Here is a 27,216-nt window from a genome sequence, read left to right on the forward strand (position 1 = left end):
GATTCGTGGAGGGGGGAAAGAGGAGAGAGAGGAGGAAGGGGGACCGGCCCCCTCTCCTTGTCCAATTCAGACCAAGGGGGGGAGGGGCGCGCGGCCCATCTCTGGCCACCTCTCCTCTCTTCCATTAAGGCCCACTAAGGCCCATATACCTCCCGGGGGGTTCCGGTAACCTCCCGGTACTCCGGTAAAATCCCGATTTCACCCGGAACACTTCCGATATCCAAACATAGGCTTCCAATATATCAATCTTTATGTCTCGACCATTTCGAGACTCCTCGTCATGTCCGTGATCACATCCGGGACTCCGAACAACCTTCGGTACATCAAAATGCATAAACTCATAATATAACTGTCATCGTAACCTTAAGTGTGCGGACCCTACGGGTTCGAGAACAATGTAGACATGACCGAGACACGTCTCCGGTCAATAACTAATAGCGGAACCTGGATGCTCATATTGGCTCCTACATATTCTACGAAGATCTTTTATCGGTCAGACCGCATAACAACATACGTTGTTCCCTTTGTCATCGGTATGTTACTTGCCCGAGATTCGATCGTCGGTATCCCATACCTAGTTCAATCTTGTTACCGGCAAGTCTCTTTACTCGTTCTGTAATACATCATCCCGCAACTAACTCATTAGTTGCAATGCTTGCAAGGCTTAAGTGATGTGCATTACCGAGAGGGCCCAGAGATACCTCTCCGACAATCGGAGTGACAAATTCTAATCTCGAAATACGCCAACCCAACATGTACCTTTGGAGACACCTGTAGAGCTCCTTTATAATCACCCAGTTACGTTGTGACGTTTGGTAGCACACAAAGTGTTCCTCCGGCAAACGGGAGTTGCATAATCTCATAGTCATAGGAACATGTATAAGTCATGAAGAAAGCAATAGCAACATACTAAACGATCGGGTGCTAAGCTAATGGAATGGGTCATGTCAATCAGATCATTCAACTAATGATGTGATCCCGTTAATCAAATAACAACTCTTTGTTCATGGTTAGGAAACATAACCATCTTTGATTAACGAGCTAGTCAAGTAGAGGCATACTAGTGACACTCTGTTTGTCTATGTATTCACACATGTATTATGTTTCCGGTTAATACAATTCTAGCATGAATAATAAACATTTATCATGAAATAAGGAAATAAATAATAACTTTATTATTGCCTCTAGGGCATATTTCCTTCAGGGGCAAGTGTGGATGGAGGCACGCCGAGGGGAGGCGGTGAGGAGCCGGGACGGCGGCACGTCGGGTGGGATGGTGCCGCGGTGGTGGTAGGAAGCGGGCCAGCAGCGCGGCGGTTGTGGCAGGGGGCGAGAGCTCGACGCCGCAAGATCGGAGGAGGTCGGGGATCAGGGAGGAGGTGGTGGACGAGTGGGCTAGGGTGTGGCGTTTTCCTTTTTTTCTCCGCAACTTCGGGAGTTCGGGAGGACCTCCGCGCGCCTATATAGAGCGGACCGTGATCAGAATAGTTATTCTAATATATACCCTAATAATAAAGCACGGATTGACTTTGTCGGGTTCACCGTCACAATATGCCTCTTCCCGTAAATTTACGCTTTCAGTTGAATTTAAAACATATACATGAGGTGATACTAATTCTGGACGCCAAATTCTATTCGGTACAGGGCGCACACCCCTGTACGCTTGGTTTGTCTAGCGGGCCGGCTCATCCGCCTCCCTTCTGCTCTTTTTTTTCTGTTTCTAAAGCGCAAAAAGCGTGGGAGAGCCAAGAATCAAACACACGCCAAGCGAGTTGAAAGTAGAACACGACAACCGCCAGACCACCCACGCTATTGTGTTTACCTACATGTTTTTATCCTTTTTTATCTTTCTTCTGTTTTTTTCTTTCCTTTTTCAAATTTGAGAAAGTTTTTTCTTCAAGTTTTTTTCTGTAAAATTGATGATTTTTTTCAAACTCGATGAACTTTTTTCAAATTCAATGCCCTTTTTTCAAATTTGATGAACTTTTTCAAATTTGGTGAACTGTTTTTCAAATCCGATGAACTTTTTCAAACTGGATGAACTTTTCTCAAGTTTGATGAACTTTTTTTAAAATTGATGAAGTTTTCTTCAAATTCGATGACTTTTCTTCAAAAGCGTTGAACTTTTTTCAACATAGATGAACCTTTTTCGTATTCGATGAACTTTCTTCGTATTCGATGAACTTTTTTCAAATTCGATGAACTTTTTTCGAAATCGATGAACTTTTTTCGTATTCAATAAACTTTTTTCTTAATTCATATTTTTTCCGTGTTATTTTTTCATATTTATGAAAAACTTACGAGCATATTCCCTCCATTTTTTGCCCTGAAAAGTAGCTCATCAGAAAAAAAATGAAGAGCAGGCAACGCAACTTGATTGATCGAGCGAGCGAGTGATGCGTGGGAGCAAGGACCGAAGGCAGAGTGGGCCGGCCCATAAAGGAAGCTCGCGTGGGCGCCCGAACTCCTTACGGGCGCTGAAGGCGCCGGCGAGGAGCTCTCCGAGGCGACGTGCATAGAACGTTGGTGGGTCTGCGTTATTGGGCGTGTAAAAACTTAAATATGTATCCCGCCCGGTTCCGTCACGCGGCCCATAACAGATGCAGATTCCTGATCTGACCAAACATGTCTCCTGCTCAAGATCGATATAAAAAGCCAGCCCCTCGCAACCGGGCCTGGCACAACACGCGATGTACGCCGGCGCTCGCACAACCGCCCAAGTAGGCGCCATGATTTGGGCGACGAAGTTGGCCGCGACTGGCGCCACCGGGTGCGCACCGCTCGTGCTCTAGGCCGTGCCGTTCAAGGCGCTGCTGCTGGGCATGGGCTTCTTCTACCTCAGTCACCCCAGGTTCCGCGGCGACATACCCTCCGTCGGCTTCAACTTCTTCTACCGCCTGTCGTCGCTCTCCGACTGGGTGCTCTAGCTAGGATCGATCGATCGTTGTTTCTCTTTGAGGTTTTACCGTTGTTGTACTGTGATCCACTGCTGCTTGGTGGGATCGTTTTTCGAGATCGCCGTGTCACGAGGTTCTGCAACCCACGAGACGAGGCCGCACGGATCATGGACTGCGGCAGTGGGGCTGTCTATGGCACGGACCGGCAGTTCCAGGGGCGTGCAGTGACTGCTCCCCTCTGTCTCCATGTCTACCTGCTTCGTTGAGGGAGATGACGAGCCTGAGCGAAGGCACTCAATCATTGTGTATATTCAGATTAGCAAGAAGCCAACAACAGGAGATTGTATAAGTCTAAACGGCTGCCTGCTACTCAAGCTCATCCCCTGCCTCTTCGCTCCTCCACCATGGGGCAATCAATCACTCAAAACTCACAGGTACATCTTATTCTGATCTATCCTATGCATGCGTGCGTGTGGGTGAGGAGCTGCCCTTTTCTGACTTGCATGACAAGTTCTGCAGCTGCATATGATTTCTTCAGGACCATCAGCATGGATGTTCAGGTATGGATTTCTTTCTGGCCATCCACACTTACGCCAATATATATGCGTGCAGATAACAATTATATTAAGATGTGTCTGTGTGTCATCATACAATTCTACCACTACATTGGACGAGGATGAGATGATTGGGCTAAAGGCTTGGCACCATATTTATTACTCCCTCCGTTTGGAATTACTTGTCGCAGAAATGGATGTATCATTGCATTTTCTTCCTGCCTGGTCTGCTGAATATAGGAAGTATGTGTACTTTCTATACTATGAGCATACATTTTCTTAATCAAATATGTATCATTGCATTTTCAGCCATGCATGTGAAGGCTTAGGAAGACACAACATAAATAGTTCAGTTTTGTTGTTGTTCAATTCTATTTAACAGATGCAGACCCACACATAAATTTAAATTTTTTACTGACACTTTTCTACAGAGAATGCTTTCCATTAATATTTCTCCTTGATAATTTATTTACCCCTTGGCATCCATCCACCTGATAGAATCTGATAAATTGATCTTGACTACCAATCTGTCTAATGTAATCGATGAAGGACATGGCATTAGCAGGAGTCAACATACTTTGCGAACGGCGAGCAAAACCCTATATTTTTCAAATATATTTTTTTGCGCCACAGTTGCTCAGTGAATCATCAGTTTTGTTTCAATATGGTTACAACCAGCCATCAAAGCAGAAGATAGGTGGATTGTTGAAAAAGATTAGTGGTCTGCGATTTACTTTTGGAGATGAGGACATTTGTGTGAGCATCTTCAACCTGCTCTTTTTATCAGCTCACGATGCATGGTTTATGTCTGTCTGATTACTCAACTTGCGGCGTTACATTAGGATTAAACAAATAACAGAAAGTTAAATACTCAGAGGTCGACTCTACCATGAAATTTTAACCTCTTACTGCAAATGTGATAAAATTTGTACTGCATTACATGCATAAAAATAGAGCCACCATGTGAACCATGTAGTTTTTTTTTTCTAAAGACTACTTTTATTGTTTTTCTTATTTCCACCACTACTTTGAATATTTTGATGTAATGAATAATACGTGTCTTGATTCCAGACTTTCTGACTCAGTGGTAACAGCTAATCAAAGTTCTGGTAGCTTAAAAATAATTTTATATTATTTTTCAATTTAACTAAAAAAATTGCTAGCATAAAGGCATGGCAAATTTGGCTTGCTTTGTACTATAACAATTTTGTAGGCATCAATTTAGATGTGTTCTGTTCTGGTAGGAGGGTGTAGGGATAATTTTTTTGTTGCCAGGCACATGATGGGATTGCTAAAGGTGTGTGGTAGAGTGTGACGATCAGGCTCATTACCTGAGATTGATCGTGTTCGTCATGAATAAAAGGACAACATGACCACGATGGCAAAGAGAGTGGTAAAACTGATGGGTCGCTTGGAACATGCGATGATTTGTTTTTTCCCGTTGCAAAGCACAGGCATATGAGAGTGAGAACATGCATAGGGTTGCTTCCTACTGGTACAAAACTATTTTCTTTCTACATGTACTATGTTGATTCTTCAGAGATCTCGTCTTCATGAGACTAGTGAAGGATGTATACATTAGGAAGAAGGGGAGATGAGGTGAGTTTTTGAAGTTCATCATCCAATCCAAATATCACAAAAGGTGAGCATTACTATTCAAAGGGTTGACTAATTAATTAACCTCTTAATCTATTTTTACAGGAATTAACAAGATAGTATATGGGCTGAATAATTTTGAACTAGCTACTATTTTTAAATGGAGTGCCATGTTCAAATAAAGGAAATAAAGTTGTGGTGGGTTTTGAGCCATGCTTCAGGATAGGGGTGTATCATATTATTTTTTCCTGTTGCAACACACAGGCTTTTTTGCTAGTATATATATATATATATATATATATATATATATATATATATATATATATTATTCTGTTTCACGTAACAAAATATTATTATATTACTATTGTTGAACTGGCGAATTCGAGGGGTCGAACTCATGCTCTCATTTTTGTCGAACTGATCGTCTTCTTTATGAACTGATGCTCTCAGTTTGGACCTGTGTGACTGGACTCATGGCGTTTTCATACCCGCAGCACAGTCGCCACAGCCACCGCCGCGTGGAGGAGCTCGAGCTGCTCGCCCTGAGGGCCTTCGTGGGCGCCGACTCCAGAGCGCGTGCCGCCGTGGCGCGAGCAGGTGACGGTCCGCGGGATGGTGGCGGACCAGACCGACCTCTCCCTCTCCCTCTCCCTGGTTCCTACCGCCACGCCGGCGCTCAACAAGGACGACTACCTTGCCATCTGCCTCGCCGCGCTCGCCGCCACCGGCAAGGAGCATCTGGCGAGCGCGTGGAACCCGTCCCCCGCGCCGGCTCAGGAGCTGCGGTTCAGCTGCGCGGTCTGCGGGGAGGCGTTCACGTCATACCAGGCGCTCGACAGGCACAAGTCCAGCCACCGCAAGCCTCTGCCCACCGGAGAGCGCCGCATCACCGCGCGGGCGTCCGCAGGTGGTGGGTCGGAGACGAGCACGGCGGCGTCCTGGGGCGGGAGCAGCGGCGGCCCGCATCAGTGCACCGTCTGCGGGCGGGGCTTCACGACCGGGCAGGCGCTCGGAGGGCACAAGCGCTGCCACTACTGGGACGGCACCTTCGTGTCCATGACCATGTCCGTCTCCGTGTCGGCGTCCTCCGCTGTGCTGAGGAACTTCGACCTGAACCTGCTGCCGATGCCGGAGAATGCAGGGGTTTTGTTTCAGTTAAATTGAAGACCGAGGAGGAGGAGGTGCAGAGCCCTCTGCCCACCAAGAAGCTAAGGCTTTTGCTGTAAAAGAAGGAGAGATGACCAATGGTCAACAGCCCCTTGATTGATTTGTTCATTTGTTGAATACGATTTAGGTATCACCATGATTTGTTGATTTTTTGTATTTATAAGGACACAAAGAAATTAAAACTATGGGCTTAATTCCATTTTCATGCTCCAGCGCCCTTCTCTGATCTCTCCAGGTCCATGGTGAGCCGCGCTTCCCGATTTTCCTAGGTCGCTGCTGTACTGTCAGAAGAACTGAAACTTTGGCATTGCTCGCAAGACCATAGCACCAGGGTTGCGGTCACTAACGGAACCTAGCTAGTCTGCATTTTATTTTTGTTCTTGATGAGAAAGATATTTACAATTGATTTCGTAGTCGCAATCGGTCTTCAATTTAACTGACGATTTGGTGGTGAAATTAAACACTTTCAGGTACTGATCATCGACTACAAGCTAATCTACCCAAGTGGCACTGCCACTGCGTCCTCATAAACGGATTCCACACACCTCAAGGAGATAAGAATGCAAGGTCTGACCCTTTTTATTTTTCCTTTCCTTTGCGCGAAAAGCACATCTTCTTATTCCCAGCTACGATTAATCAAATCGTGTTTTAACTGTGTAAAAAAATGCTTTAGAAATGGATGGCCCGGACTGATTCCGAATTTCTTTCAACCTTTACCACAACAGGCAGCAGGTCTGTGGGATTCCTCAAGTACTTTGGGATCAGCTTCTTCTGGAGCTTCTTCCAATGGTTCTACACCGACGGCAACGTCTGCGGCTTCCTCCAGTTTCCCAACTTCGGGCTAAAAGCCTGGAAGTAAACGTAATGCCTATATGACTTCTTTTTTCTCTCGCTGAACAATTTTTAAGTTTCGGTGGTTGAAAAATGAAAATGCATGAGAGAGTTCACCGTTTTAAATCCTCGATGATTCCGTGGCCAGATTTTTCTTCAGCTTCAGCCTGATGTATGTGGCGACGAGATGATCTGCTCGCACCTCATCAACCTCTCCCTCCTCTTCGGCGCCGTCCTCTCCTGGGGCGTAATGTGGCCGCTCATGAGCAAGTAGGAGGGGAAGTGGTACTCAACCAAGGCGTCTGCCAGCAGCATGACAGGCCTTTCAACGGTTTACGATATCATCGTCCCCGAACTTGCATCGTTTGTATCGTTGAACTGAATGACATTTTTTATAAAAGAAAAATGTTTTGTTTCTTTTTAACTCACATTTCTTGCAATGATGTTCTGGACTTATTTTGTTTTACGACTTGAACTTTTACCAACTTGAATTATCGTGTATGGATGAGCACTTGAACTTATAGAAGTGAAATTTTTTGGTTTAAATTTCATAATTGTACCATTTTTTGTACATGCAAGCATACAAAAAATTCGCAGGAGCAACACAGTATACCCCGATACGTCGTTGGACTGATGCTCTGGGAATTTTAGAACTGATGAAAAAAATATCCTTATACAGAATTTTAGAGCTCTAGGGATCTGCGCTTGTAGTAGGCGAAAGGATCGACCTGGATGTTCAGGGAATTGGGAGACGCCGCGGGACACCGTTGAGGCAGCCATGGCGAATTTGACACAGTTGTTGTAGTCGGAGCCCAGAGCCTTCAGGTATGGGTTCATCCACTCTCAAACACATACTGCAACTAACGAAAAGGGTGGTATTTCAAATACAGAAATATAACAATAAGTTAAGTGACAGCAAGTTCAAAAAAAATCAGAAAATGAAAACTGAATTGTTGGGCTTACTTCATGCAATAAATTGCACCATAGTGTCTTGTCTGGACGTACACGACTGAGCCGGCGGGCAGCACGTCAAGCCACACGGACAGAAAAGTGGTGCGGAATGATTCGGTTACAGGCCTGCTACCGATTCAAGTCATACACATCCGCAGCCCGGCAATGGGCTTCCAATATTCATCTTTTTTGAGATGCTACCTTTGATTTTTTATGCATCCTGCAAAAAGAAAATGGACCAAAATTTCAAAGAAGAACTGAAAGAGATGAATATAATTCAGTAGAGATGGATGCGACAAATGATGAGCATCTCGCTGGCCATGAACATAATTCACTTTTTTAACTGCCTGAGTAAACAACCCGCCAACTTATAGCAATTGATCACTTGAACTTATAGGAAATAGAAAAAAGAACTAAGCTTGCATCATCAAAATCTACAGTTTTTTCTTAAGTGATTCATATGTAAAACTTAGGTCAATTGGTGTGACGCACTCAGTTGAACTAGTGTAATATATGTAGTCGAACGGATGTTATTTATTTGTAGTTGAACAAATTGGAGACCTAGCAACGCGACAACATTTTCATTCTATGGTGTCTCGCACATGGTTTGCTAGAACAAGTTGAACTGAAAATATTATTCATTTTGAACTTTGAAAGAAGCTACAACTTCTGTTTCCCAAATGTTGAGCGGGTTTGTACCGAGCATTGTTTCATCATTGTTCGGAAATGATAATACGAATTAAGCCCTGTGTGGGATTGTACTGAGCATTCTTGTCATAGTGTCATGATCTCCTAACTTATGTTGTTTTGTTCTGCAAGCTTTTTAAAAATTTCTTGGTGAATAACCCCGGTTCTTATCCTTTGTTAAATTTTTTGTCCTCTGTTTTTTTCAACATTTTTTTTGCAACGATGTTCTGGATCTCTCATTTTACGAGTTGAACTTTTTACCATTTTGAATTTCTGTGGGGTTCTTTTTGTTTGCCACAGGTGTACTGCCACTAGTGGAGATTCCATCAAATCGTGAATCAGCCAAATTCGGATAACCCTAGTTTCTGTTCAATTATTGTTCTCCAAACAACCAGCACACGTAGCTAGGGCTAACCCACACACCCATGACCACTATGGCAGATTAAATATAATGACATAAAAGTGTGTAACAAAACCAGAATTGAACTGAACAAGAATTTTAAATTGAACTGGAATAAAATATAGGAACTGAACCGAGTGTATTTTCAGATTTCAAGCATCAAGACATTTTATATATGTTTTTTTGCGGTAGAACATGTACAAATTTTTATGCCAAGTAACTTCAAACAAAACAGAAGGAGCTTCATTTACAAGAATAGAACATAACATATGCTAGTTTCGATCCATACTAGGTTTTATAAAATGCTTATTAAGGCATGACACACAACACCTGTTGTGCTATAGGAAGAACACGTAAACCAAGGGGAAATTGTACATATAATCGTTAAGTAGGTTAACTGATAAGCACACAAAACATGTACTGAAAAAGAACACAACATCCTTAGTGTTGCATCGGCCTCCTATGGCTGAGATGAACGGTTTGTGGTGGCAGAGGTGAACCGCCTGATTGCTGCGTCATCGCACTGCCTCGTGTGGCGGAGGTGAACGGCTTGTGGTGGTAAGGGTGAACGGCTTGAGCGCTGCATCGTCGAACGACCTCGGGGTGGAGGTAATGAACGGCCTGAGCCATGAAGGTTCAAGCAGGGCCACGAAGACCACCAGGTTCAGAGACAATGACAAGGTCTTGAGAGGCTGTGTGGGACTAATATTCCAGTGTCAGAATCAGTTCAGTAGCTGCTCACCGCACACACCTACTCAACTGCCTCATGCCTCCGTCCTGCTGCTCACCAGTACACTTGCTGCCTACTCATTGTCGTTGGACGTACCCTGCACACACACAACAACCACCAATTAGCACGCACGCACACACAACCTGACACACACCGCGTCATCTACACACCCAAGACTCCATCTTCACCACCCTTTTTGGACTGATAATGTAGCAACACAGAAAACAATTCTATAGGTGTCATCACTATCATCCTCGCTGCCGCACAGGTAAACGCCATCTCCCAACGCATTGTTGCTGTTGTTAGGCTTGGGCATCGTCGCCGTTACCCAGGAGATGGAGCACGGAGCCTGCGTGGTCATTCACAGCCACCCAGCCGTTACGCAGGTCCTGAATGCCCTCTGCTCTAGTCCGGGGCCGTTCACAGCCACCACGCCCAGTCCGTTCAGGCTGCCAACCGAGGCAGTTTAACGAAATGACTGACCAATACTATACAGAGCCATCTTGAAAATCGGTACAAACTACACTGCTGCAAATCGGTATCGACTAGTACTTTGTAAGTTGTACTGATCAGTACTGCTACTTTGTTGTACCGATGAGCACTAGTACTGATATAGCTAAAACAGAGAAATTTTTATCTAGTGGACTTTTAACATTATATTAGAAAAACCGAGCTACAAAATAAACAACTAGATTATAATAGAAGCATTGGCTTATATAAGAAACGATGAGCTATGAAATAAACAACCAGATGTGAATTTGTTTCAAGCCAGGTTTGCTATTTTTGAATTTGATGCATGTTGCACTATAGAACTGCTACTGGTTTGCATGTTGGACTTGAGTACTTTTAAATTGTTTGCATAGTTTACTCCCGAAATCTCCACCACAAAAGAACACATCTGCATTACCAATCGCATATAGCAAAACTGAACTTCCTGCATCTACTGTTGTTTTTACAGAGTGGACTTATGTTTTCTTATGTACTTGAACTGAGATAACTGATGTTGTTTTGCAAGGTGGACTTTGACACTTTAAATTTTTTGCATAGTTTATTTCAAACAACCTCAAACAACACATCTTTATTATAAAATTGGTTAACCAAGTGACAATACGGTACTCATTCTCAAGCATAACCACAAGCAATTGTTTGTGCTATATGAATATGGAAACACAAAGGAAATCAGACTCACCATTGGAAAGTAGATGTACTGAAAAGCATACAAAAGATGAACTTGTGCATCTTGTTTTTGCGGCAACCTACAAAAATGGTGGGGAGACGCCGCCTCACACCCCGCGTGCCACCATTTCTCAATGTGCGATGTAGGGTTATGCCTGCGGCAGCACGCTGTGGGGAAGCAGGGCGGCGCGCGAGATGGAGGCGGTGCTACGGGGAGGTGGCCAGACGCGCTGGAAGGACAATCTTCTGACCTTTTGCCATAGTAAATTGCAGACAACTACAACTATGAATTTTGCCTCGGTACCTACAATTTACAACAGATATATCAGAGAAAAGACTTAACCAAAATTGAAATAATTACAAAGTAATTAAACAAAGAGCAACCAAGATAGATATAGGATAGAAGATAGAACACCATCGACATGCCGTTTCCCTTCAGCTATGGCCGAACCTGTCTTCTGAATCTCAACTTTTTATGTCTTAGTTGTGAAATAGAACGACATTGCAAATTATGTACTGCTAGTGGCACTGACAAATGCAAACGATGACACACCAATAACATGGAAAGAAAGGAGCCATGAGTCAAGGGGATCATACCACTGTACGACTAAGAAATTGAAGAACTATAGAACTTAGAACTATGAATGCAAGTCAGAACTCAGAGCTATCCACTCAAATAAAGTGGTTGCCCATCATGAAAGTAGATGGGATGACTTCTTTTCATGACATAATTTCAGCATGAACCAGAACATGCATGAATTCCAAACAGCAACTACACACCACGTGACTGAACAAGTCTGCATTTTTTCTTACTATGGAGACTACACATACATTTATATTCATGTATGGAAATCTAAAGCATCGACAGGTATGGGAGCAGAAGGCAACTGCTCCATGCGGCGCTTCTGCCTGATGCGGAGCTGCAGCAGGGTGCCGTACTCGAAGTTTCTACACCCATTCTCGCTGCAATTTTTGTAGTCAGTGTAGTTACAGTAGTCGCTTACAACTCAAGGCTAGCGTCGGCAAGCACCGAAAATGTGATTTTTGGGGGATTGATGAGCTTTTGCTGGCCTTCATAAAACTGGGACAGAAGAAATGCTATCTTACCGAGTGTTGTGCGCAGATCCTGCAATTGTTGTCTACTTGTAGATGGATCAGCATGCAGGCACTACGTAATAAGAATTTGAACAGAAACTATAACAAGGATTTGGACTGATCTAAATTTGTCAATTGAACTGAACTGAAAAATGAATTTAGTATTTTAGTAATTGAACTGCTTGTCTTTTTTATGCGCACTGAAGAACTGCTGCAGGGCACACAGAAAATATACCAGATAAGCTTTAAAACCCTCCACCCCGCTTCTGTCGCTGACGGCCAGCAGGGCCACCACGGCGAGGAGGGCGGCCCAGATTCCTAGCTTGTGGACCGAGCGGTTGGGCGGCGGCGACGCTGCCGTGGGGCCTCGGGGAAAGGGGGAGCGGCCGGACCTCGAGGAGAAAGGCGGACGGAGCGCGGGACGAAGGCGACCGGACCACAGGAGCAAGGCGGCTAGGACCGAGGAGTGCGAGGTGTTGGTTTTGATCAGACAGCTTAAACAGGCCCGTTAGATCTATTAGTCTAACAAAAAAAAAGATGAAGGGATAATGATAAGTGAAAGGGTCCACGTACCAACGTACGTGAGTCTCGATCAGAACTAACGCGCCATGATCGGGGGCGCCCAAAAACCAGGTTCTGGGTCCCCTGTCGCCAGCGCCATATTAAAAGGGATACGGGAGAGAGCTGGCCACCTGCGAGATCACAATTCACGTAAGGTTTACTCTCCTCCCGATATTCTCTCACCCCATCCGATCAGGAGGAGTGCTGCAGCGACGGGAAGACCTAAGCCTGCCGCCGCTGCTGTCCCCGGGCAGTGCCAGTGGCGCCCTGAAGGAATCAGGACGTCGAGGAGAACCTCTACTTCGACTACATCACCCCTGCATCAAGCCTGCACTAAGCAGGCGATCATGTCCACTGCCGTGACATGTAATGATCCCCTAAACCCTTCTATGTTCATGTTTTTAGGTGATCTAGATGCAATCAGTTCCTGCTAATGGCATCTCAGAGATGCATAATTTATCCAACAATGGTATCAGTCGCCAACCTTGATTGCAATAGATCCCTTTATTGTTGATCAGTAGATCACTACTATGTTTAGATCAATGTCAAGTTTAGGGTTCATGATCAAGATTGAAAGTTTTAGCCCCTGGTTAGCCCAAATATGCATGCTACTGTCTTGCTGCCCCCTGTACATCATCATGTTGTTTTCTAATTGCTAAGGATTAAGTACTGTTATCTTTTGGTCAGTCAATTTTTTAATTAATCTAAGTTAAGATCTAATGCTCACTTTCATGTTAAGTTGATTAAAATTGATCATGCTTAAGTACTGTTTTCATATGCATTAGCAAAATAATAGGCAGAGGGATACACGCAAGTCTACAGTAGCAACCCCTCATGATGAAGAAGCCTAGAATTAATCCCCAATTCGTAAGAACCCTAATTCTGCAATTATGACTGTTTTTCCCCCAAATCAAGCACTGATGTACACGAATTGGAGAAGGAATGAGGAGAATCCTCACCTAATGCGCCACGTAGCCGCCTCTTCCCTTCGGGGCCCGCACTGCGTCCACCGCGGTGCGAGGGCAGAGACGTCGTGACGCCGCCGTCCTCAGGACGACGCACGGGAAGAACTCGGCAGCCGCCGCTGCTCTAATGGACGTGCCTCTGTGTGGCCGACGCCACGCAGGTCGCCGTCGCCTTTCATGTCGCGGTGGCCGGCGCCCATCCTCCTCCTTGATGCGCCATGTACACGGACGCTAGCAGCCACGCTCAACGAAGGAGCATGCCGGACATCGTCCACGGCATGCTGCTTCGGCGAGCGCAGCCGCCGTGCCGCCATGGCCGGCGCGCCTTTCGGGCCGTCGTCGAACGTCGTCGCCCCGCCGGTGAGTGGGAATCGGGAGGAGGGTTAGAAATGGATAGGGTTTGACCTAGCCGCAGGTTTTGCTCGGGTTTGGGGCGATCCGAGCCGTCGGCTCGATCCGACGACTCAGAGCATCGCGCGGCTCCCTGCTGGGCCGGCGGGCGCTAATGGACCGATTCTGGCTGTGGGCTGCAGCCCAGGTTATGTCAGTCCAGCGAAAACACAAAAAAAAACTTCTTCTGGGCTGGGCCGTTTTACGTGTAGCTGTGGGGTCTTTCGGGCTAAAATCACTGTCGCGATTTTCTATTTTTACAGTGCGTTTAAGTTAATAGTTATTATGTTTTTGCATCGTTAAAAAATAGAAAATGCCTAAAACTAAAATGAACACATTATTATTCTAGATAAAATTGAACCAACGAGATATTTTATTCAGGATTTATTATGTGTTTTGCATGATGAATTTTTAGACATCAAAAATAATGATATTTTCTTTTATGTTGATGTTTAAATTCAGAATGAAATGACTCTAATTTTAATTCGGACCAACGTTGTTTTATTATTATGAGTCATCCCCTATGATATTTTAATTCCATGTTTTTTCTGCCCAACGGTGTTTTGACATGGAGTTGAAATTAAATACTTGGCATGTTTGTTTATTTACCAACGTAAATTTATAATCATGCAAGTTTACTTATGAATTTTTATGATGATTTCAGCTTCCGCTCCATTTCGGTCCGACACGATCGAACCACTTACGGGGAGTAACTTCCCTCGTTGGAAGTCCCAAGTCGAATTATGTTTGGGTTGTAATGAATTTGACTATGCCTTGAGGGAAGAAAAACCTGTGGCACCTGTGGCAGGTGTTACAGGGTATACAGAACTAAAGAAAGACTATGATGTTAAGATGGAAAAGTGGAACAAGTCCAACCATATTGCGCTTCTCATCATGAAAGCGACAATATCGCCGGACATTTCTGAAGCATTCCCTAAGAAAGACACTGCTAAAGAATTCCTCGCTGAAATGGAGGAGCAATTTAAAGGCTCCGACAAAGTGTATGCTCATGAGCTTTTTGCTAAACTTCTTCAGAAATACACTATTGACGGAAACGTTAGGCAACACATATTGAGGGTGGTAAATGCTTACACCAAACTTAAGGCTTTGGAGTGTTCTTTAAGTGAAGCCCTTCTTGTCATAATTATTCTTGAGTCTCTCCCAGAAGAGTTTGAACAATTTAAGGTCAACTATAACTCTCTAAAGGGAAAATGGCCACTCTCTGAGATGACCGCAAGGATCGTCCAGGAGGAAGAAAGGATCATGAGGCAGAAGAAAGACCATGTTTTTCATGTTGGCTCTAACAAGAGAAAGCATGACGGGCAAGGTTTTCCCAAGCCTCAGAAAAAGCAAGTCAAGAAAGAAGGCACTAAGCCATTCAACCCTAAGGCATTCAAGGGTAAAGAAGCCGGCAGTTCTTCTTCTGCTCCTAGCAGCTCCACTGCTGGAGAAAATGCTTGTAACTTCTGCAAAGAGGAGGGACACTATCAAAGGGACTTCCCAGGCTTTCTAAAATGGATGAACAAAAGAGGTATTGATGAAATTACTTTTGTAGATGAATCTTTTTATGTCGATTTTTCTATAAAGTCATGGTGGATTGATTCAGGGGCAACCACTCACGTTGCTAACTCTATGCAGGGATTCGATACGATCCAAACTATAAGAGGAGGAACAAGAAAGCTTAAGGTTGCGAACGGAGTTGAGGCCGATGTTGAAGTTGTGGGATCTCTCACGTTGGAGCTACACACTGGCCACACTCTTAGATTGAATAATGTTGTTTATGTGCCTACCTTAAGTAGAAATTTGATTTCAGTTTCTCGTTTAGATGATGATATGTATGAGTGCCATTTTGGCAAGAAACAATTTGCTTTGATCAAATGTAATAAGAATGTAGGCATCGGTGTTAGACGAGGCCAACTATACATGTTATCTCTTCATAATGATTCAGTTATGCATGTGAGTGATGAAATTAATGTTGAGAAGAAATGGAAAGGAGTTAGTAATTCTTCGAAATTGTGGCATTGTCGTTTGGGCCACATTTTGAGGGGGAGAATGGAATGCTTAGTTAAAAATGAAATACTCCTCCCATTAGACTTCTCAGATGCAGACAAATGTGTCGACTGCATTAAAGGAAAATTCGCAAAAACAATTAAGAAAGGAGCAGTAAGAGCCACAGGGGTTTTAGAATTAATTCACACCGACATATGTGTACCCCTTAATGTTAAGTCTGTAGATGGTTTTGATTCATTCATTACATTCATAGACGACTTTTCCCGCTATGGATATATTTATCCCATACGTGACCGATCGGAAGCTTTGGAGAAATTCAAAGTCTATAAAGCGGAGGTTGAAAATCAACTGAACGCGAAAATCAAAGTTGTATGGTCTGATCGTGGGGGAGAGTATTATGGTAGGCATGCTCCTTATGGGCAGATTCCTGGACCTTTTGCCAAGTTCTTATCTGAAAATGGAATCATTGCTCAATACTCAATGCCTGGTGAACCACAACAAAATGGTGTGGCCGAGCGTCGCAACCGCACCCTTATGGATATGGTGCGAAGCATGCTTAGTCACTCGAGTTTACCAATAAGCCTTTGGATAGAGACATTAAAGACAGCTGCACACATACTAAATCTTGCTCCAACTAAGTCAGCATCGAACACACCTTACGAGATGTGGGCGGGAAAGAAACCGAGCTTGAATTACTTACGAGTGTGGGGTTGCCCTGCTGAAGCTAAAGTTTTTAATCCACAACTTAAGAAATTGGATCCAAAAACAGTTAGTTGTTTCTTCGTTGGATACCCTCATAGGGGAAAGGGATATCGTTTTTATTGTCCAAGTCATACCACCAAGTTTGTGGAGACTAGACAAGCGGTATTTTTTGAGGATAATAAGGTCACTAAGTTAAGGGAGATCGATCTTGAGGAGAAGCGGGTTTGTGCACCATCCCCGATTATCCAAGAGATTGTTTTTCCAATACGAAGAAATGTGACAACTGATGATCCTGAATCTCATGGTTCAGTTTCTCAGTCAAATGGTGATCCGGAGACTAATAATGAAAATCCAGACATAAATGAGGACCACCAGGAAAATAATGATTCACAAAATGATGATGTACCACCACCACCTCCTCCTGTGGGTAGACCACGGCGTGAGAGGAAGAAAGCCATATCAGACGACTATATCACTTTCATGATTGAGGATATGAATGATCTGGGAAAGGTGGAGGATGCAACCTCTTATAAGGAGGCCATTAAAAGCGAAAATTCGTCCAAATGGTTGGTTGCCATGGAAGACGAGTTGAAATCTATGGGCTCAAACGACGTATGGGACTTAGTAGAAGTTCCCGATGGAGCTAAGAAAGTAGGCTGCAAGTGTGTCTACAAAACCAAGTATGATTCCAAAGGGAATGTCGAACGGTTCAAAGCAAGGCTAGTGGCAAAAGGGTATACACAGAGAGAAGGCATTGATTATAAGAAAACCTTCTCTCCTGTGTCAACCAAGGATTCTTTCGGAATCACAATGGCATTAGTAGCTCATTACGACCTAGAACTACACCAAATGGATGTTAAAACGGCATTTCTAAATGGTGACTTAAAAGAAAACGTTTACATGGCTCAGCCAGAAGGCTTTGTTGTGGAAGGGAAGGAACATTTGGCATGTCGTCTAAAGAAATCGATTTATGGCTTGAAGCAAGCTTCAAGAGAGTGGTACCTCAAGTTTGATACAATTATCAAAACTTTTTGTTTCACCGAAAATGTTGTGGACAACTGCATATACGTTAAGTTTAAAGGCAGTAGGTTCACATTTTTAGTCCTATACGTTGATGACATATTGTTGGCATGTAGCGATAAGGATATGCTGCATGAGACCAGAAATTTTCTGTCATCTAGTTTTGATATGAAAGATCTTGGTGAAGTTTCGTATGTCCTCGGCATCGAGATTCATCGAGATAGGTCCAGAGGAACGTTAGGACTATCTCAAAAGGCATACTTTGAGAGAGTACTGAAAAAATTCGATATGCATAAGTGCTCACCCTCACCTGCTCCTATAGTTAAGGGCGATAAGTTTGGGACATTTCAATGTCCGAGGAACCAATGTGAAACTGATCAGATGAAGTCGGTTCCTTATGCTTCAGCTGTCGGAAGCATCATGTATGCTCAAGTGTGTACACGCCCAGATTTATGTTTTGTAACTGGGATGCTTGGCAGATACCAATCAAATCCAGGACCGGACCACTGGAAGGCCGCAAAGAAAGTCTTGCGTTATATGCAAGGAACTAAGGATTTCATGCTTACATATAAAAGAACTGATAACCTAGAAATTGTTGGTTATTCAGACTCTGATTTTGCCGGGTGTGTGGATAGTAAGAGATCCACGTCAAGTTATATATTCACACTCGCGGGAGGAGCTATATCGTGGAAAAGCTCCAAACAAACTTTAACTGCTGGATCTACGATGCAAGCAGAATTTGTAGCATGTTATGAGGCCACCGGGCAGGCTGTATGGTTAAAGAATTTTATTCCCGGACTTAAAGTGGTTGACAGCATATCTAAACCAATTTTATTATATTGCGATAATGAACCCGCAGTTTTCTATACGAGTAACAACAGGTCAAGTGATGCTGCCAGACACATTGACATAAAGTATCGTGTTGTGAAAGATAGAATCCAGGATCAAACAGTTGATGTTAAACACATAAGAACGAAGCATATGCTTGCGGATCCGCTAACAAAAGGCTTACCACCCAGTATTTTTCATGAGCATGTTGCCGGCATGGGACTACTGGAAGCCTTATGATTCTGGAATAAGAGGACCATTAAAATAAACCACTTCCCAATTAGCAAAATGTTTTCCATTTCGAAATAGGCGGGTTTGCTATAAGTGTTGAGGTTCTATAGCGTTTCGAGCTGTAGTAACACCTCACTTTGGTACATCATTCCTATGTAGAATGGGCGAATGAAGTTAAGCCTAACGATCAAGGGGGAGAATGTTGGTTTTGATCTGACGGCTTAAACAGGCCCGTTAGATCTATTAGTCTAACAGAAAAAAAAGATGAAGGGATAACGATAAGTGAAGGGGTCCACGTACCAACATACGTGAGCCTCGATCAGAACTAACGCACCCTGATCGGGGGCGCCCAAAAACCAACTCAGGTTTTGGGTCCCCTGTCGCCAGCGCCATATTAAAAGGGATACGGGAGAGAGCTGGCCACCTGCGAGATCACAATTCACGTAAGGTTTACTCTCCTCCCGATATTCTCTCACCCCATCCGATCAGGGGGAGTGCTGCAGCGATGGGAAGACCTAAGCCTACCGCCGTCGCTGTCCCCGGGCAGTGCCGGTGGCGCCCTGAAGGAATCAGGACGTCGAGGTGAACCTCTACTTCGACTACATCATCCCCTGCATCAAGCCTGCACCAAGCAGGCGATCATGTCCACTGCCGTGACATGTAATGATCCCCTAAACCCTTCTCTGTTCATGCTTTTAGGCGATCTAGATGCAATCAGTTCCTGCTAATGGCATCCCAGAGATGCATAATTTATCCAACACGAGGAGGCCGGAGCGCGGGGAGGGAGGAGGCTGGAGCGCGGGGAGGGAGGAGGCCAGAGCCGGGGAGAGAGGAGGCCGGAGCTCGGGAGAGGGAGGAGGACGGAGCGCGGGGAGAGAGGAGGCCGGATCTCGGGAGAGGGAGGAGGACGGAGCTCGGGAGAGGGAGGAGGCCGGAGCGTGGGAAGGGAGAGGGCCGGAGCGTGGGAAGGGAGAGGGCCGGAGCACCGGGGGAGAGAGGGGCGGAGTGCTGGGAGAGAGAGGGCCGGAGCGCTAGGAGAGAGAAGGCCGGAGCGCGGGAGAGAGAAGGCCAGAGCGCTGGGAGAGAGAAGGCCAGAGCGCTAGGAGAGAGAAGGCCGTTGCTGCAGGCCGGAGCACGGGGAGAAGGCGGCGACCGAAGCGAAGGGAGAGGGCGTCGGCGTGTGATTGAGGGAGGCGACGGGGTTCGCGACGGAGGCGCGTGGGTAGGGTGGGGCGATCGGACGGCGGCGGTAGTGTGTGGGTAGGGTGGGGCGGATGGCCGGCCGGCGGCAGCGCGTGGGTAGGAGGCGGGTCGGGGAGTTTTGTGGTCTGCGCGTCGCGACCTTATAGGGACCGATGGTAACAGAATATTATTTTGTTACTGGTAACAGAATAGCCCTGTCCTATATGTATATATATACATATATATATATATATACAAAGAGAGAGAGCCGGTCTATTCTGCTAATATTAGCACAATAGTTACTCTGCTAACACTTACGAACTGCGTGCTCAACAGGAGGGCACTACACTTTCTATAGCAAAGGTACTGCAATACAGAGACTAGTGAATTTCGTGTCGGAAAAAATTGCATGCGATGTTTTTTCAGCACCTTTTTCGCTCTAGTTTTTTTAACTATTTATCGGAATGAGGCGTGTAATATACGATTGGAAAGCTATGGATTAGACGCTACCTCACCATGTTGAACACTTTTCGAGATTCATCATGGTTTAAGAGCAGTTTCTAAAACGGTGTGGCACGCGACTAGTGGCACCGAGCGTGTTTTCGCGGGTTTTTTTTTCTAAACCGCTCGTCATAATAAAGAAAATGATACACCGTTAGAAAGGTATCGTTGAGCCGCAACTTTTTCATATGTATTATTTTTTCTAATTTGTTACAGTTTAAGAGCATATTTAAATTTAATAAATCATGGAATTCTGTTTTTTGAAACTTTTGCAATTTTCAATACTATTTTCGCTCTAGTTTTTGAACCGTTTCTCGAAACGAGGCATGTGATACGTCGTTAGAAAGCTATGGACGAGGCACAACTTTCTTATGTACAAATGATTCTATATGTACAAAAGTTAATTTTGAATATCGTGCGGTGGACGATGAGTGGCAATAGCTTTTTCGTGATTTTTTTACAAACCGTCAGTCAGAATGATTCTAATGGTACGCCGTTGGAAAGATATCGACGAGGCGTAACTTTTTCATGTAGAACACTCTTTCTAATTCCTTACGATTTAAGAGCTGTTTTGAAATTACAAAAATGCGAACACTCTGTTTTTCGCGATACCAAAATCCACATGTGTACTGCATCAGACAGCAAACTGGACTACTTCAGACTCAAAACTGCACTGCATCAAAGAATCAAGTGGACTTCATGCTTTCTTTTGTCGAACATAAATTTTCTCACATGTGTTTTTGTTGTCTTTTTTTCAACATTTTTTGTGAAACAAGAGTGGACGACAGAGACGGGGGCAAGTGAACCGTGACTTATATCAAAGTGAACCACATTACTATTTTGTTGTTTCGCTAATTTTTTCTGCACTTCCATGTGTGCATAAGTGAACGGCATCACTCTCAAAAGTGAACCACACCCGAGGACCAAACGCACTGCAGGTTTTGATTTTAGTCGAGTGAGTTTTGAAACACAAAAAAAATTGCACTTCATACAAAGGGGTAATGAGCTGCTACACACAATTTTAGTGAACTACTCCCTCTGTCCCATAATATAAGAATATTTTTGGCACTACACTAGTGTTAAAAATGTTCTTATATTATGGGACGGAGGGAGTACTTTTTTTGGTCTTCTTCAAACATTTTTATTAAATACATCCGTACTACAAATGGGATGAAGTGTAATGAAAAGTAAACAAATATTTGATGGGTTTGTTTTTCTCTCTGTTTTACAAAGTGACCCACATCAAAAAATGAATAACTAAACCAAAACGGGTGCACTGCACGCACATACGCTCTCAACTGCAAGCACATGTCCTCCTCTGCACGCACACGATCTCGCAACTGCAACCACTCATGAGATGGAGTGCACTGCATGCGGCAGTGTAACGCCTGGATAATTAAGCAACAGTAACCCTCTACTAATGATGCCACATCACCACGATTGATGTAGTTAAACTCGCGTTGATTCAAACCCCATCCAAATTCAAATTTAAAATCGAGGCAAACAACAAAGGTTTTTAAATATTAAAACTAAAATGTTCGAGTTGTGCCAAATAATGAATAGATAATTATGGTGAAGAAACTGCACTTTTATAAAATGTTTAAATACTCTAAAATGAATAAAGCAATAGCAAAAATAATTATTTCAATGCTTTTAAAGTAATAAACAATTACAAACTAATTTATTTTAGGTGCCAAGTAAATTGTGGTTGTGGCATAATTATTAATACTATTTTAGGTGCAACTTTTGCATTGATTTAAAAACTAAAAATTATAAAACAGAGAAAAAATAAAAGGAGAAAACAAGAATGGAATTGTGCACTTGGCCCATTGCTACAGTAGGAGCCCAACCCACCGACGGCCTTTGCTTCAATCTTCTATTCACGGGGAGACAGAGTGCGCGCGTGTCCTGCATCCATGGCATCCTGGCCATGGATGGCCTCCACGTCGCCCCCTATGACCTATATCTACGTTCCCCGGAAACCCTAGTCATATCTTTATTGTTTCCCCCTCTTTCCCCATCAAGCCTCCTCCTGCTCTGCTCGGAATTGAGCTGGGAACCGAGTGCGGCGACCATGCTATTCGCCATTGTTGGCGCGGCCACCGTCATCGCCGTCGCTTGGGAGCATATCTGGGGGATGTGCCTTCATCGGCTACGTCTCCTTCGCCCTTTGGATCGAGCAGCAACGCCACTGGATCGACGCGTCTTCCTCGCCTACGGCCACCGCTACCCCGCGCCCGATCTACCTCACTAGAACTCCTCTACCAGACCGGCTGCGTCCTTCGCCTACCCCCGTGAGCACCACTCCCATTCCCCTCGACCACCATTGTTCCCTCGCCATTTCGCCGTGGCTGTGCGCTCGCCGTGTCCGCACGCGCCCCTGCTAGCCGGCGCCTGCCCACGCCCATCCCCGCGTTCAGCCGTGCCCCCGTGTGTCCCTGCGTGCATCGCCCGCGCCCGTCCGTGCCTCCGCGTTGCCCCGGGTCGCTACTATTGCTGCTGCACTACTCAGCCACCGCTGCTGCTCTGCCTGCCACTACTGCTCCCTACTATTGTTGTTGCTGCCCCTAGCCATGCATCGCGTCCTTGCGCCTGCCCGCGCATGCCTAGCAGTGCTCGCTCCTTTGCGCTCCTCCCACACGTAGCCACTCCTGGCCGAGCATTGCGGCCGTGGCCTTGCCCGTTTGAACTGGGCATGCTAGCTCAAGCACGTCGTGCACAATCGGTTGGGCTCTGCCCATTACTTAAGGCATGCCCTATTCTGTTTAGTAGTACTAATTAGATTAGTTGATTATTTAGTCTAATAGAAATAACATGCAGGACCACCCTGGTTAAATACATATTTAGTTAATCTAAAGTCAATGACAACCGGGCCCCACTGGTACTGTTCATCAGTGGACCAGTCAATGCTGACTGGGTCAACTTAGTCAACAGGCACCACATGTCAGCCTTTGTAGCACCCTCCCGTGTACACTTCTGTGTGTGCACATAGCATTTTGCTCTTAATTTCGAATTAATATAACTCCAAAAAATTCTAGGATATCAATAAAACTTTCAAAAGTAATATAAAATAAATCGTAAGTTAGATTATCGGATTCGGGATTCCGGCAAACCCTTGAAGTTCGAACTCTGGGGTGCACATGAAGATCTCTCTCTCCCTAGCTTGCTCTCGCAACAATCTCAAGGCCTAGCTCGCCGACCCAAGGAACAAGAGACACGGGGGTTTATACTGGTTCGGGCCACCATTGTGGTGTAATACCTTACTCTAGTGTGGTGTGGTGGATTGCCTTGTGGGCTGAGGATGAATCAGTACAATGGATGAATAGCCTCCAAAGGAGAGGTGTTCTTGAGCTTGATGAACTGGTGTGTCTGAGGATGGTCCGAATGATCTGTCCCCTTGCTAGGGTGGTGGCTAGCCCTATTTATAGAGGCCCTGGTCCTCTTCCCAAATGTTAGGCGGGAAGGGATCCCACAGCGGCCAATTTTGAAGGGAGACAACTAGTACAGGTTATCCTGAGAAAAGGTGGTCTTCGCCTGCCAAAGGCTCTGGTGGTGATGCAACTGTGGGCTCCGCGGTGACCTCCATCCTGCCGTCCTGTTGGTCTTGGTCTTGTTGCACCGATATGGAAAGCTTTGCCTAATGCCTCCGGACTCCTCGGCTGCGCCTGCTTCTTTTGCACCGAAGAGGAAACTGGCACTCTGCGCCCACTGGCGCCCGCCTGGCTTTGGTCGTCACGGCTCACGTCACGCGAACCTCGCGAGGTGCCCCCCGCCTTGATATCTCCGCTCCTCGGGAGCCAGCCTAGCGAGGCTGCCCCTGAGGAGGTCCTGTGTCATCCGCCTCGCGAGGGTCTTGAGTGGTTGCTGATGAAGATGGGCCGTACCGGGCCGCCGGTAGAGCCACGCCGTGGGCCGCGGGGCAGGCAAGTCTGGGTACCCCCATTCCCAGGACGTCGACACAGATGAAAATTCCTTTTTCATGAAAGTTGCTCAGAAAAATGTGATGAAGCCGAATACGTAGTTCGTTGGTTCACCACACGTCCCTAGCATAGCAAAACTGCAACCGTCCCCCTATGGTCCATCTGTCCGAAAATGCGAAACTCCGAGAATACTTTCTCGGATGTTTCCCCCCTTCGTCGGTATCACCTATCCCTGCGTTAGCTCACCCTTGGCACCGCGTATTACCTTGTTATATTTTGTGATGCTTTGTTTGCTCCGTGTTTACTGTTTCTCCCCCCTCTTCTTCTCCGGTAGACCCCGAGACCTGCACTGATGCCACTGAGTACGACTACATCACCGATGACCCCTCTTTGCCAGAGCAAATAGGCAAGCCCCCCCCCCTTGATCAACCCGACATCACATATTCCTTCTCTCTACTTCTTGCATTAGAGTAATGTAGCATGTTACTACTTTCGGTTAATCCTATTCTGTTGCGTAGTCTGTCTTTGCTACTACTGTTATTACCTTTACATGCAATCCTAAATGCTTAGTATAGGATGCTAGTTTATCATCAGTGGCCCTACATTCTTGTCCGTCTGCCATGTTATAATATCGGGTCATGATCACTCGGGAGGTGATCACGAGTATATACTTATGTACATAATATATGATACATGTGGTGACTAAAGTCGGGTCGACTCGTAGAGTACCCGCGAGTGATTCACGGATTGGGGGCTTAAAGGACATTTGTCCTGACGGCCCTCTGAGTGGATCTTTGTGGCGGAGCGATAGGGCAGGTTGAGACTACCTAGGAGAGAGGTGGGCCTAGTCCTGGTCGGTGTTCGCGGTTACTTCAAAATAACACGCTTAATGATATCTTGATATTTGATCTGAGTCTAGCTACGAGCCTATACGCACTAACCAGCTACGCGGGAACAATTATGGGCACTCAACATCGTGGTATCAGCTGAAGCTCTTTTGACGTCAGCGACGGAGCGGCGCGCGCCGGATTTGACCGTAAGCCTGCGCTTGTGTTAAGGGGGCTAGGTCTGCATCCGGGCGCCCTAGCAATGTGCAGGAGTGCAATAGGCGATGGGCCTAGACCCATGCGTGCTTAGGATTTAGACCGGCGTGATGACCTCTCTGTTGAGTCTAGGTGGGGCTGCGACGTGTTGATCTTCCGAGGCCGGGCATGACCCAGGAAAGTGTGTCCGGCCAGAGGGATCAAGCGTGTTGGGAAATGTGGTGCACCCCTGCAGGGAATTTGATCTATTCAAATAGTCGTGTCCCTCGGTAAAAGGACGACCCGGAGTTGTACTTCGACCTTATGACAACTAGAACCGGATACTTAATAAAACACACTCTTTCAAGTGCCAGATACAACCTGGTGATCGCTCTCTCACAGGGCGACGAGGAGAGGATCGCCGGGTAGGATTATGCTATACGAGGATACTTGGTGAACTTACCAGCTACTCTCTTCTATATGCTTCAAGATGGAGGCTGCCAGAACCGTAGTCTTCGATAGGACTAGCTATCCCCCTCTTATTCTAGCATTCTGCAGTTTAGTCCACGGATAATACCCATGTCATTGATACCAATGCATATGTAGTGTAGATCCTTGCTTGCGAGTACTTTGGATGAGCACTCACGGTTGCTTTGCTCCCTCTTTCCCCCTTTCCGTTCTTCTCGGATGTCGCAACCAGATGCTGGATCCTAGGAGCCAGACGCCACCGTCGACGATGACTCCTACTACACCGCGGGTGCCTACTAATACGTGCAGGCCGCTGGCGACGACCAGGAGTAGTTTAGGAGGATCCCAGGCAGGAGGCTTGCGCCTCTTTCGATCTGTATCCCACTTTGTGTTAGGCATCTTATGGCACCTTGTTTAACTTTATGTTTGCACTCAGATATTGTTGCTTCCGTTGACTCGCCTATGATCGAGCACTTGTATTTGAGCCCTCGACGACCCTGGCTTGTATTATGATGCTTGTATGACTTATTTACTTTTAGTTGTGTTGTGATATCTTCCCGTGAGTCCCTGATCTTGATCGTACACGTTTGCGTGCATGATTAGTGTAGAATTGAATCAAAGGCATCACAAGTTGGTATCAGAGCTGTCTGCCTATAGGAATCCCCCTTGCACACTCTTTGGACGAAGTCGAGTCTAGACATTGCAAAACTTTTACTAACATGGTTGTGTGGCTTACGGACCCACGTCGCCACTGGATGGTATTAGGATCTTTTATTCCTCGTCTACACTCTGGGACTCTGATCTCTCTTCTATTCGGATTAAATGATTTTTACTGACTTTAATTCTAGGTTCTCGTAACTATTTCCTTCCGGAGAGCCCCTCAATCCAGATGATTGCTTGGTGCGCCAGAAGATTTCGAAGATACTATCCCATGTTTTCTCGAGACTTTGTGCCCATCGCTTTTGTAATTCCCTACCACCGATATATCCCTACGGATAGATACATACACTTGTAGTTCTTACTTTTACTCCCAGTTGATCTTGTTATTACAAGATACCCCAAAATTCTCTCTATTGTTCCGAGAATACTTGTGCCTACTGCCTTGTAGTTCCTTGCCGCAGAAATACCCCTACGGATAATTCCTCACATTTATTGAGTACCCACTCATTCCCAGTTATTCATGTGTTTCACAATAGTCTTTGAAATACCATTCGGTCTTCCGAAAATCCTGAGTAGCCTATTGATTTGAAATTCTTACTTGCTTGCATTATGGTTAATCCCATAAGTCTCATAATCTTATTGGCATCCCTTGTTATTATCATTTGGAGTCCG

At 45.3% G+C, this 27,216-nt stretch overlaps 1 protein-coding gene, 1 long non-coding RNA gene and 1 pseudogene across 5 annotated transcripts; 2 read left to right on the forward strand and 1 right to left on the reverse strand.

Moving 5' to 3' along the window:
• The first annotated feature begins 5,520 nt into the window (after positions 1 to 5,520).
• LOC125537446 (zinc finger protein 36 pseudogene) lies at positions 5,521 to 6,776 on the forward strand (annotated as a pseudogene).
• A 992-nt stretch (positions 6,777 to 7,768) lies between these two features.
• LOC125537447 (uncharacterized) lies at positions 7,769 to 14,016 on the reverse strand. Of its 4 annotated transcripts, none has more exons than XR_015616524.1 (6): positions 13,605 to 14,016; positions 12,658 to 12,776; positions 12,320 to 12,578; positions 11,003 to 12,157; positions 8,009 to 9,910; positions 7,769 to 7,905 (listed from the first exon to the last, which is right to left on the reverse strand). It is a non-coding gene; the product is annotated as an uncharacterized LOC125537447 (long non-coding RNA). The 4 variants fall into 4 exon arrangements; XR_015616525.1 differs by having other exon boundaries at positions 7,891 to 7,905; positions 11,003 to 11,293; positions 12,097 to 12,578; XR_007295907.2 differs by having other exon boundaries at positions 11,003 to 12,578.
• On the forward strand, positions 12,783 to 15,685 carry LOC147985237 (uncharacterized). The gene is made up of 3 exons (XM_087543974.1): positions 12,783 to 13,011; positions 14,665 to 15,531; positions 15,639 to 15,685. Exons 1-3 carry the CDS (start codon positions 12,993 to 12,995, stop codon positions 15,683 to 15,685), a joined length of 933 nt encoding a protein of 310 aa, XP_087400100.1. The 5' UTR covers positions 12,783 to 12,992.
• The last annotated feature ends 11,531 nt before the right edge of the window (positions 15,686 to 27,216 follow it).

Source organism: Triticum urartu, chromosome 2A, assembly GCF_056163025.1.
Source record: "Triticum urartu cultivar PI428250 chromosome 2A, HENAU_Tu73, whole genome shotgun sequence".
Classification (NCBI taxonomy): domain Eukaryota; kingdom Viridiplantae; phylum Streptophyta; class Magnoliopsida; order Poales; family Poaceae; genus Triticum; species Triticum urartu.